General features: G+C 42.4%; 1 protein-coding gene across 8 annotated transcripts in view; it reads left to right on the plus strand.

Moving 5' to 3' along the window:
- ADGRG2 (adhesion G protein-coupled receptor G2) overlaps positions 1-13491 on the plus strand; it is a 112619-nt gene that overhangs the window by 97038 nt on the left and 2090 nt on the right. For 7 of the 8 annotated variants that reach the window (XM_089904736.1, XM_089904732.1, XM_089904734.1 and 4 more), the window contains 6 exons: positions 218-339; positions 1686-1954; positions 5131-5230; positions 5800-6083; positions 9262-9363; positions 10360-10512. In XM_089904736.1, coding sequence (XP_089760862.1) covers positions 218-339; positions 1686-1954; positions 5131-5230; positions 5800-6083; positions 9262-9363; positions 10360-10512 — 1030 coding nt within the window. The remainder of the gene's footprint in view (positions 1-217; positions 340-1685; positions 1955-5130; positions 5231-5799; positions 6084-9261; positions 9364-10359; positions 10513-13491) is intronic. The other variant, XM_089904733.1, reaches the window with a different exon arrangement.

Raw genomic sequence — 13491 nt, forward strand, 5'->3', positions numbered from 1 at the left:
CCTGGCTCCTCTACTTTGTAGCTGTGTGACCCTGGGCAAATTACTTAACCTCTCTGGGCCTCAGTTTTATTATCTTTACATGATGATAATAATTGTGCCTATCTTGTAGGTTTGTTGAACGAACTATGGACAGGTACCTGAATACCCAATAAATGTAAATTATGACTGTTATTTATTTAAAAATATTTGGTCTTGAAAGCAATATTTTATTTTCCAGGACTTGTCTCGAACATCCTTGCCACCGGCTCAGATAATGGCCCTGACATTTATCACCTATATTGGTTGTGGGCTTTCATCAATTTTTTTGTCAGTTACTCTTGTAACCTACATAGCCTTTGAGTGAGTATCCACAACTGGAAACTTGGATTATATGACATAGCACCTCAATTGCCAAAGTATATTAATTAATTAAGCATGCTCCTTAGCCTAGCTTATCCTGTCCACCCATCTAGTGGGGCCACCTATATGTAAAACTTCATGGGACTTTTTGGTTTATATATTTCCTTCCTTCCACTAGTTTGTGCACTCACTGAAGGCAGGGGTTGTGTCTTAATCATCCTTGTACCCTAAAATGATGCCTGGTACCTAGCTGACATTAAGTGAGAAATGAAAAATGGATGCAGACCCCGAAACCCAAGAGCTTACAATGTGAAATAGACCATAGCTCCATGTACAGCACAAGAGCTGTGTTTAATATGTTAAGTTTCTAAATAATACTGAGCAAACACAAAAGATTAAATGCATTAACGGGTGTGGGGATGAAGAAGAATAAAGGGTATCAAGTGTCACTGAAAAATACAGATACTCAGTGAGTGTGGCTTTGTAGGTCAAAGCAAGAATGACATTCCAAATGACAGCATCTCCTTCTTGGCTTATCAGAAGGGTCCCTTTGGTCACTTCTGGGGGGGATTCCAATAAATTCTGTCAGAAAAGAAATATAGGCACTTTTATTGCATTAACTAAATGAAATAATATGTAAGTTCTGGGATTTAGATTTTGGACACTGATCAGGAAATGCGCAAATTTACTTTTAGTGCCAAACTTAGGGTCCAGCTGTGACTACAGATCTCCTAGTGGACCTTTGGAAATATGATTAATGAGACTAAATTACTATAAGGCCAACCATTACTCAGAATGATCTCACCAGATCTAATTTCACACGCATAAACATGTACATGTCATCAGTTAGCTGTATTTTCCTATGGCTGTTTCATTTAGCTATAGTTTGAACTCTTCTTTCCATGATCTCATTTTAACTACTAACATAAGATAAGAGGAGAATCTGGCTTTTTGAAGATCTGAATAGAGGAGCCTATTGTATGAGAAGCAGCACAATGCTTCTAGAAGTAATTTGGGAGAAGTGGAGGTGGGTGCTCAGAAGATTCCACAACAAACTATTTGAAAGGATGGGTCAATAGTCAGCATGTATTAAAAGGTTCCACAGAAATATAAACATGAATTTTCCATATGGTTATCACAGATGATTCGGTTTCGATTTTCCCTTTGTTGTTATTGTTGGCTTTAAGGCCTCCCCCCCCACACACATACACACCCACGCTCAGAGAGGAAATTTATACATATAGACATTTACCAAAAAATAAAAATAAATTGCTTAGAACACAGATATGTTCACATAAACCTTGGCAGATTGTGATGCTAATTCTTTTTTTGTCCTTTCCTCTTAGAAAGATCCGGAGGGATTACCCTTCCAAAATCCTCATCCAGCTGTGTGCAGCTCTGCTGCTGCTGAACCTGGTGTTCCTCTTGGACTCGTGGATTGCTTTGTATGACATAAGAGGCCTCTGCATCTCAGTGGCTATATTTCTGCATTATTTTCTCTTGGTCTCGTTCACTTGGATGGGCCTGGAAGCATTCCATATGTACCTGGCCCTTGTCAAAGTGTTTAATACTTACATCCGAAAATACATCCTTAAATTCTGCATTGTTGGTTGGGGTATGTATAATTTTTGCTCACACAGTGCCTGGGTTTTCTCTGCTTTTTCTCCAGTGTTTTGATTTTTAATCAGATAGAGACATTGATGAAGCAGGTCATACTTGGCAGGTTTCTAAAACAGCTTTATTCTCCTTTTCATGTTTCACTGCCCAGAGAGCAACCTTGTTAAGTCTCTTTCTAGAACACCTGTATATTTACCCTGGATTGGTTATGACCACAACACTCTGAGGTTAGGGCTATGAATCCTCTTTGTATCTCCAGTAACTAGAACTGGGGCTGGCACACAGAAGGTGCTCAATCAATTGAAAATATTAGCTTGGTGATAATGAGGCCAGACTGTCAGTCCCCAAGCTCCCAGCCAGCCTCACTCTGCTCTGTACCTCCCAGATTCACACATGTGCACGACGGTGTGCTCAGCAGGGCAGAGCGAGAGAACGTACAGATAAAACCTAACGTAACTTCATCACAACACTGGCCCGGTATTTCAGATCATTCCACCTGTCAGTGGTGGATCACAAAGTCTTAGACGCCCCCAAGATCTTGAAGGTTTATTCATTCAACTTCCCACCAAATGTAGGAGCCTCCTGGACTTGACTTACCCTTGACTAAAGATAATTTAACCTCTGCTTGAATTTTTCTATTGTAGGGGAGCTCATTACCTTCATTAAAAAACAAAATTCAGCTGAGTACATTTGAAAGATCTTACTGGCTTTATTCACAATTCATGAATCAGGCAGCATCCCGTCTAGCAGATAGAAAGGAGCTCTGAGGAGCTGTACCAAGTGAAAGACTTTTTATAGGCAGAAGGAAGCAGGAATAAGGAAGTCATTCTGGGCAATAAAGCGGGTTGGTTATTGCAAGGTTACTTTCCTTCAGGGGTGGCAGGGGTCTATCAGGCAGGTTACCTACCTAGTGCTGATAAGGTGATTTCGGATTGACTGGTTTAAGATTCCATTTCTGGGAGAGCCGAAGACTTAACTCTGTAATGGAGTTAAGTCTCAGTTTGGTGACCTGTGGCTAGCATAAGCGAATCCATTTTGGGCCTATTGTCTCATTTTTAATACCTTACAAGGCAGCCAATGCCCATCTTCTAAAGCTCTGCAGGTCTGTTTTTCCATTAAGTTCACTTGGCTCTCTGGTGGCACTTACCCAGCGGTCTTGGTTTTGCTCTCTCAGCAAAAAAAATAAGAAGCTGATACCTGTTCTGCCAGAGTCCTTTAGATAATCTACATGTAATATATATGTATAATGCTCTATTTCTCAATGTATTTTCACACAAGTAACCCCATAAGAGACAAGTCAGTGAAGTTAGCAAGGCAGTTATTGCTAATACCAGGTGAAGAACCTGGCTCAAAGTGATGACGTAATTTACCCTAATTTCCACAGCTCGAGAACAGCCGAGGCTGGCTTTCTAATTTCCTTTTTTTTTTTTTTTTTGCGGTACGCAGGCCTCTCACTGCTGTGGCCTCTCCCGTTGCGGAGCATAGGCTCCGGACATGCAGGCTCAGCGGCCATGGCTCACGGGCACAGCCGCTCCGCGGCATGTGGGATCCTCCCGGACCAGGGCATGAGCCCGCGTCCCCCGCATCGGCAGGTGGACTCCCAACCACTGCGCCACCAGGGAAGCCCTCTAATTTCTTATGCATATCCCTTCCACTGTATTATAGCCGCCATCCCTCCCAGACTCCCTCCTCTTCTTCAGGCTAAATACTCCTTCAGGGACTTCCCTGGCGGTCCAGTGGCTATGACTTCGCCTTCCAATGCAGGGGGTGCAGGTTCAATCCCTGGTTGGGGAGCTAAGATCCCACATGCCTCGGGCCAAAAAAAAACAAAAAACAGAAGTGATATTGTGACAAATTCAATAAAGACTTTAAAAGTGGTCTACATCAAAAGATATTTAAAAATATATGTATATTAAATAAATATTCCTTCAGATATTCCCTATGCAATAGGATTGCAGACCCTTTTCCTCCCTTGTCATCCTGCTTGTTATTATATCTTTGTGAAGAACAACACCTTTCTAGAAAGTCACTTATTCCCAGAAAAAGAAATCCCTGCCTCTGATCTTGGGCACGGATTCCGTCTTCTTTGTACAATCCTGAATGGTCAGATTCCCTTGTCAAGGGAAAGCTCCGCACCCCCAGGATTTTCTTTTTAGGAAGGTGTCTCGCTTAGGAAGTCACCATATGTCAGGGTCTCCGTGAGGTACAAATACAAAAGAATTAAATGAAATATTATGTTAGATGGTACCAGGTAGCCCAACCTGGCTGTGAGAAGGAATTGTTTTTATTTACCAGAGCCTTGAGATTGTATGCCAGGCTGGTGTGTGTGCACAGAGTGTGAAGTGTCAGCGTGGGGTGGGGAGTGATGGGGTAGAGGGGTGAGACGGACTCCTTCCCAGCCCAAGGTCACTTTAAGTGGGGAGGAGCCTTTTCATTATGCTTCCTCTTAGCCCAAGCGCCCTGGGAGAGCCAGTGAGAGAGCCAGTGTAGTGGCAATCAACACCCCCAAATCAATCAGGTCAGGCATCTCAGTCCATCAACGGGCTCCAGATAATCAGTTGAGGACTTTGGGGTTCATAATGAAAGATTTTCCAGAAGTTGCTGGTAACCCTAACAGGTTGATTCTTTGGTGTATATTTTGGAGTCCTTCACTTTGCCTGCCACCTGACCCTTAAAATTACATTCCAGATGGGTGTAAGTTAAGGCTAACACTAGCTACCATAGCAGACAAACCCTGAAATGTCAGGAGCAGGTAATTTCTTACTCATGTGCAGTCCAGTTAGCAGAAGTGGAGGGGTCTCTGGTCTTGTGATTTTTCAGGAGCCAAGCTGCTGGAGACTCTGCCTCAAGACAGGGCTTCCAAGTTCGCTCTGAATTTGGGAGAAAAGAGTAGAGAATCTCACTGGAGGTTTTTATGGGCTAGGCCAAGAGGTGGAGCAAATCACTTCTGTCCATGTTCCATTGGCCAAGACTTAGTCAAGTAGCCACATACACCTAGCTGTAAGAGAGGCTGGGAGATGGCCAGCCACATGCCCGGAGGAAGAGAAACTGGGTTTGGTGAACAGCTCACCATTCTCTGCTATTTCAGAAGAAAATAAAACGTGATCTCTATTCTTTCTTCTCATCACCTTTGGTTATTAGAACTGTGTGTGACCAATGTTTCCCATCTTCCAGGGGTACCAGCTGTGGTTGTGACCATTGTCCTGATTATATCTCCAGATAACTATGGACTTGGATCCTATGGGAAATTCCCCAACGGGTCACCTGATGACTTGTGAGTACAAAGCCCCCCTCGGAATGTTAAGTGAACTGGAAAGCAGAATTCTCCAAGAAAATGGAGGCTCTAATCAGCATATCAGCTGGCTCTCATCCTAATAAAATCCAGTAACATTTACAGCAGGCTTTGCAGTTATATATGTAATGAGATCAGCTAGTTAGAAAAGCCATGCTACTATGTAAGTATTAAAAAAATGAATTAGGAGGAAGTATTTCAAAAATACTTTTATAAGCCTCTGATAAAAATAAAATACCAGCTACACTATGTTAGTAAAGACTCATGGAATAGAGTTACTAGGATCTAAAGGGGATAAAATCTTTTAATGTCTTCAAAGAATATTTTTTAAATACTTTCAATCACCAAGTGTCCTAAAATAAACCCTCTTGGAGTTTTTCCCCTAGAGCTATAAATGGCTGTGGAGATCAGAGGTTTTATCTTTTTTTTTCTCTTGTAATTGTAGGAAAATGTTTCAGTAAAACAATACAGATTCATTGTTATCATTTTGAACCATATTTCAGCAAAAAAACCCATAATATGTTTTCCCTGTTTTTTCCCCCCAATTCCAGTTGTTGGATCAACAGCAATGCTGTATTCTATATTACGGTTGTGGGATATTTCTGTGTGATATTTTTGCTGAACGTCAGCATGTTCATTGTGGTCCTGGTTCAACTTTGTCGAATTAAAAAGAAGAAGCAACTGGGAGCCCAGCGAAAAACCAGTATTCAAGATCTCAGGAGTGTCGCTGGCCTTACGTTTTTACTAGGAATTACTTGGGGCTTTGCCTTCTTTGCCTGGGGACCAGTTAATGTCACCTTCATGTATCTCTTTGCCATCTTTAACACATTACAAGGTAAGCTCTACAGCACTAAATACACACTGAATGACCCAGTCGAACTGAAAAATATTGCTACTAAAAGTAAGAGTATCTGCAAAGTGGCTTACTTAGTAGCTTAAGATATAATCATTGAAAAACAGATTTAACTTTGAGAAAGGGTGCTCTGAGAGCCTTGGAAGAAAGGCTAAATTCGTTAAATTCAAGAAGTGGTCCTTTTTTCCTCCTTATCCATCACTACCTCCTGGGAGGGAACAAACATATCAAGGGGAACCCACCAGGGAACTGTTTCTGGGAGAGTCAATCACTCTTCCTTCACCTGGTTCCTTACCTTTTTTTCCTTTAACTTTTTTATTGAAGAAGAACATGCATACAGAAAAGTGCACATACCCATAAGTGTCCCCGTGAGGTCTCACCACTCTGACCTCCTAGGTCTGTGTTTGATTTGAAGACAATGATAAATGTGAAGTCAATGGCAGCAGCCTGGCCCAGTGCTTAATCCCACGCAGTTGCTCTGCCCTGACATGCAGCGGGAAGGGCAGGCTCTGTGTGTGACCCTTGACCTCGGAGCTTCTCCTTAGTTAATGAAGCCCAGCCGCAGTCATTTGGGAGCCCTCTTCCATTGTATTCTTTTTTTTTTTTCTTTGGTCTCATTGTATTCTTTAGGAAAGCAAATTACTCATTCTTCTAATCAGCATTATAAAAGAGTTGTCAGCTGTGATTAATTTTTTTTCTTTTTTCTTTTTGGTTGCGTTGTGTCTTCGTTGCTGCACACGGGCTTTCTCTAGTTGCGGCGAGCGGGGGCTACTCTTCGCTGTGGTGCCCGGGCTTCTCATTGCGGTGGCTTCTCTTGTTGTGGAGCACGGGCTCTAGAGTGCAGGCTCAGTAGTTGTGGCGCACGGGCTTAGTTGCTCTGCGGCATGTGGGATCTTGCCAGACCAGGGCTCGAACCCATGTCGCCTGCATTGGCAGGCAGATTCTTAACCACTGTGCCACCAGGGAAGTCCCAGCTGTGATTAATTTTTCATGGACGCACTTTGGCATTAAAAGCGGAGCAGGCTAATAAGTTTACGTTACAATAACAATCATTCGTGTCCCTTGGTTTCCTTTTACTCCAAATCCTCTGTGTTGATGCCTTTAATTGCATTCTTATCCACTCATTTTCATCTTTTGCTGGTGGCTTTTAGCTCCCAGAGCATTCTCCTGTAGTTCTTTCAGGCAATATAGTTCATTAACCTGAGATTGAATTCAAATGCCTAATTTGGCTACCGGTTCTTATTTCATTCGGAGGAAGCCAGTTAACGTGCTTGCTGGGTACATACAGTTGTTCATTTTTACCTACAATGTACAGTTCCTGAACTGGTATATCCAGGTGTTGGACAACTTATAAAAGTTTTATTTGCCAACAATGGCATGCTAAAAGTAAGAGACACTTATTTTAAAGAGAAAAAATATATGCCCAAATCACACTAATTGTAAACATGAAAGCAAGGTACCTCCCCTCGCATATTTACCGTGGAAACTGAACCTGCCTCTTTTTCATTCCCCTAGAATGACTTCTCATTAGAATATGAGTGGACAGAAAGAATGTATTGTTTCATTTATAAAAGGGAACTAAAGCCTAATTCACAGGGCTTTGGGGTTGATAAAAGGAGAGATGTATACAGGTTCTGATTTGGGCCTTGGGTACCCCCATTTTGATGTCTCCCCTAATGCAACCAAGTGTAGCTGCCCAGGGTGGCAGGTGGACAAAGGTGTGCAGTACTCGAGATATCAGTCTTCAGGCTGGGCACGTGTACCCTACTAGAGGCAAACCTGATATTTTAACATGAAGGTTTTAAAGTAGATAGATTGGGGGCTGGGGAGAGGGAGAACTCAATTCGCCCATTCATTCTGCTAATATTCGCGTTCAAAGCCTTGGGGAGTGGTAGCGAGGGGGCTGTGTGGGGAGCCCTGCGCCTGCATGCAGTGGGGGGTGGAGGCAGAGCCTGAGGGCCTCTTCCCATCTGTAGTGTTGTGGCCAGGACACCGCTGGAGAATTTCCTTGAGCCTGTCACAGGGAGGCTGGAAGGTAGACAAGGCTATGGCTGCAGTGCCCCAGGCTTCGCAGGAAGAGGGGAAGGCCCAGGGAAGGGATGTGGCTGTGGACTGGAGAGAAGGAGGGAGGGGTGTGAGACAAAGGAGGAGATGGCGTTTGACAGAACTTGGAAATCGATTACGCATATGGAGGGACGGGGAGGTAGGAGCTGTGGACTGAAATTAAAAAAGCACAGGGACTTCGCTGGTGGCCCGGTAGTTAAGACTCTGCACTCCTGATGCAGGGGCCCTGGGTTCAATCCCTGGTCAGGGAACTAGATCCCACATGCCACAACTAAGCCCTGGTACAGCCAAATAAATAAATATTAAAAAAAAAAAAAAAGCACAATGTGAGAGCTGTGAGTTTCAATTTTCTTTGGGGGAATAGAGTCCGGGAGAGAGCTGCTCAGAAAGCTCTGAAGAACTGCTCCGAAGAGGTAAGGGGGGAGATCAGCATATGTGTGTTTGGAGAAGGGGTATGTACAGTCAAGCACACATCTCGGCAGAAGGTTACTGCTTGTCACAAGGCACAGATATCTTAGTTAATGCTTTTAGTGCTTTTCTAAGTGTGGGAAGATGCAAGAAACTGGGTTCATAAAATTTTCTCCTGAAAATACCTAACCATCCGAAGGCCTTTTCTACCAGTTTTCCCAGAGCACAGAGCGCCTCATGCCTGATCTCCATCCTGAAACCCTTTTAGGGTGTGTTGAATGTCAGTGACTGCAGTGGCTTATGACTCAATCCTTGTAGAGCTGGATGGCCAGCAACATTCTTTAGTTGGCAGAGCCTAGGTCTGAGCTGGCATCCTGGGTAGATGGCTCGTAATTCCAAAGATAGGGAAGGCCAATGACAGGATGTGAGAGGTGAGACAGTGAGTTTAATTTTGGACATATGGAGTGATATTCTTTTTACAAGTATTTTTTTAATCTTACAAAGAGAGTCCTCCCAGGGTACCTTTCGATAGCAAACTTTCCCAGGACTTCGGGCTTTATTTTCAATCTGCAAAATTTCATTTTGCCTGTGGCTGCCAAAGGTTTTATCTTTTGTGCAGAGTAAGCTCATGACATTCAAGTCTTAGTTTGGAATTCATTGTGTTATGTTTTCCCCCCCCTCCCCATAGGATTTTTCATATTCATCTTTTACTGTGTAGCAAAAGAGAATGTCAGAAAGCAGTGGAGACGGTATCTGTGTTGTGGAAAGTTACGACTGGCTGAAAATTCTGGTACATATTTACCTTACTTTTTCTCCTTCCTTAAAGCTTGAGGAAAAGATTGTATAAGTTAAGATCCAAAGCAATTAATGCCAAAGGAATATCGGGTCTGGAAATCAATGAATGGAGCCTGCTCAACACAAAATATCCATTGTGAACATTAGGGGAAAAAACCTAGTGAATTAAAAACCAATTACTCACATCTGGGAACTTAGTGAGCAATAGAATTAGTGGCCTGGCTGCTTCCTGAATGAAGCAACAGTGAAATTTTTAGAATTCATTTCCTTTCGAGTGCATGTTTTCCATTTGTCCAAAGAAATTTTTAATATTTACCTCCCTAACTTTTTAAGTCTTGACTCAACCTTTTTTCCACAGGTCCTGGTTGTCAGTGACTTCATTTATTTGTTATTGGGCCAGACTTTATATATAAGCCTTAGCATACATTTGGTTATTTTGAAGTTATTTTCAGCTATGCCCTCCTGGGTTATAGAGCAAATAGCTCATTTTTAAGAAAATAAGAAAAACGAAGTACTCTTTGAAAATCTAAATTCCTTTTGCATAAATATTACCCATGAATATAGACTTTGTAGTATTGCAAAGATCTGGTTGCACAAGATTGGAAAATGGCAGTACCTAGAGTTCCATCATTTGCCTGGATTGAAGAGCCATTAGTCATCACAGCAGGTCGATCTGTGTTCTTGTGAAGACAGTCCTTGGCTCTGAAATATTACCTAATTCAGAGGATATTTATAGACACAATCAAATTAGCTTGGCCTTTAGTTCCCAGAGAACATAGGTTACTTTTAACCAGGCAGTCATTTAAAGGACGAATGTATACAGTCTTAAATGAAAATACATTTTATCACACCAACCTGTGAAATGTGGGATTCTCTGTAAGATCTGGAAGCGAGAGATCAGTTGCTTAGAACGAGTTATGCTGTGACCTGTCTCCTGCATCTGAGTTTCAACATTCTGCCCTGTTTTTCTGTAATTCTTACCCTTCTGTAGACTGGAGTAAAACTGCTACTAATGGTTTAAAGAAGCAGACTGTAAACCAAGGAGTCTCAAGCTCTTCAAATTCCTTACAGTCAAACAGTAACTCCACCCAGTCCACCACGCTGCTAGTGAATAATGATTGCTCAGGACTCACGAGCGGAAACGGTACGTTATGTCTCAATATAGTATTTCTCAAGCTAGTGTTTGTTGTATTAAAGCACTTTTATCCTTTAATGGCATTTTTGCTAAGCAAAGTGTATAATTACATGTATGACTAGTGGATCAAAATGTGGTTCCCTTATAAAAGAGAAAGTTTATTAATCCAAGTTCATTCGTTTTAGAGCAGTTTTTTTTTTTTTTTAAGATTTAGGGGTTGTTTTTTTTTAAAGATTTAAGTTTTCACGATGGGAATTGATGACGACCTAAAAGTTTTAATGTGGCAAATCCTGACTTAAGTATTGCCCAAAGACTTCAGTCCTATGCTGTTTCTGTGCAAGCAGTACCTAAAATACTCAGTAAGACTATATCAGTTTTTTAGTATATCTATAATTATACACATCTTCAACACTTTTAAACCTTCCTATTTTTTGCTTGTCATGTTTGTTCATTCTTTTCCACAGCGTGGCTGCCTTGTGACAGTGCCCAAATCCCCATGAATATATCAAATACTGAAAGATGAATTGTGACCTGTATTGGTGACTATATATGTCTCCAATATACATACAGATCATTGCTGCTGTGCCTCCTTTACTCATTAATTCTGACATTTCTAGCTAGAACTTCCATTACATTTTCTTTCTTTCATAAGACTGGGCAGTTCATTATTCATAAAAACTTATCTGTTTCTCTCTTCTTTGGCTTCTTAATATGTCTTTTGCATTTTTATAAAAACTTAAATTCTGCTGGTATACTTTCTCCTTTCCTGGAGAATTTGCCTTTACTTATCATTTTAGAATATTAGTTATTTGCATGACAAATTAAGATAAATTTGTGAGAAGGTTCATATACTTACCAGATAATTTTCTAGCCTCCCAAAGATGGGAGGTCCTACTGGTTTGTATAGACTTTTAAAATACAAGAGGAGGGACTTCCCTGGTGGTGCAGTGGTTAAGAATTCACCTGCCAATGCCGGGGACACGGGTTCGAGCCTTGGTCCGGGAAGATCCCACATGCCGCGGAGCAACTAAGCCCGTGTGCCACAACTACTGAGCCTGTGCTCTAGAGCCCACGAGCATCGCAATGAAGAGCAGCCCCTGCTCGCCACAACTAGAGAAAGCCCACGTGCAGCAATGGAGACCCAACGCAGCCAAAAATTAATTAATTTAAAAATTTGTTTTTAAATAAATAAAATACAAGAGGAGGCCTCTAAATCAAGGTTTCTCAACCTCGGCACAGTTAACATTTGGGGCTAGATAACTCTCTGTTGTGGGGCCTGTTCTGTGCATTTGAGAGTGTCTAGCAGCACCCCTGGTCTCCACCCACCAGGTACCAGTAGCACCCAGCCGCTCACCACCCCCCCCCCAGCTGTGACAACTAAAAATGTCATCCAGTATTGTGGAATGTTCCCTGGGGAACAAGATCGCCCCACCCCCCGGTTGTTGAGAATCATTGCCGTATCAGATGAGAAACAGTTGCCATGGGGCCTTAGCTCTTTATTGTAGATACCAGAGGGAGAGCTGGGCTCTATGCCAAGTTGCTATAGCGGGAGTGACTCAGTGCAGGTAAACAGAGTAGAGGCAGTGGCAGTCAAGGCTGATTCATAAGTTAGTGGGAGAAACCGAGTTCAAAGTAGAGAAATCAGAGGTGTAAGCTGAGTCATCAAGATCCCTCAGAATCACAACGTATCAGTCAAACCTACTGGTTTGGATAGAAGTGTTTGGGGCTCTTAAAGCCAGATTTTTCCATGTTCTAGAAAGAACTCAGAGACGAAGCCTCACTTGCCTAGCCTTCCGATATGTTGCCATCCTTCGGGGAATCAGATTGAATGGAGGCAGCACATTTTGCACAACTGTCTGACGTGGCTGATTTCGCACAGCTATTTTCCATGGCTGACAGTGAGGGTGGGGTACATTTTAGGCCAACAAAATGGCCACGTGTTTAATACCACATAACCTGCACATCAGGATCTGGGATGGATGACAGAAAAAGAAGCTGGAAGTTTAACGGTTTGTTTATTATACCAGGTCAAATTGTTCCTGCACAAGAATGTCCTCGAACCAAAATGCCTAAATCAGAACAGCAGCCTCAGACAGTCACTTGCCCATCGCTATGCCCAGAGATGGAGCTGTGTTAGCCACATCCGTCACCTAGTGTGTGTGAATACTACCTATTTCAGTTATGCCTTGGAGGCTTGGCTACTAGCAGCCATGTCACTCAGTACACAGGGCCACAAGCTCACAGTTTGGAAGAGACATCACATGTTGACTCTTTCGCTTCTGAGCCATGTAACCTTAAGCAAAGCACTTACTTTCTGACACCTTAGTTCCATCGTCTGTGAAATGGGGATAATAATAGCACTCATCCCGTAGGGTAGTAAATGAGATAATTCTTATAAAGTTCCCAGCACTGTCATTATTAGTATAATTATGGCATGAACTAACAGTTGGGCTTATTATTCAGCTTTCTACGTTGTCTTCAAATGGTGTAACGGTCAAAAAGATGGTGCCAAGGAGCTAGAGGATCTCAGCAGCTGTGCCCACCCCCACCCCCGCCCACACACACACACACACACACACACACACACACACACACACAATTCAGGGCCTGCCTGGGGTTGGGGAGGCCCACCTGCTCCCTGGCCTGGACTCTGAGGTTGGACTCTGTTGTTTTCTCCTGGGAATCAGTCTTGTCCTGATTTAGTTAGAGGGGCTGGTTTAGTGTATGAGAGATGATTTTTTTTCTTGCCAGGACTGTTGTCACTCTGGGTTTCTCTGGTACAAAGTTTTACTTTATAGGAATCTTAGGGAACTGAGAACCTTGTGAGGGATCTCTGTTAACCTTTGGGAGAGACCAGAATATTACCTTAAGTTAAATTATACATACGCTACTACTTGAAGGCAATATATGTTCAATCAGAGTTAGGAAATGGGCCTTTAAAAATCAAAAACATTGCTTTGCTTCATATTTTGACCGTTTCATTTAAAA

This window comes from Delphinapterus leucas, chromosome X, assembly GCF_059928025.1.
Source record: "Delphinapterus leucas isolate spDelLeu-1000000601 "Yukka" chromosome X, BTC_Dleu_Yukka2, whole genome shotgun sequence".
NCBI classification, from domain to species: Eukaryota; Metazoa; Chordata; class Mammalia; order Artiodactyla; family Monodontidae; genus Delphinapterus; species Delphinapterus leucas.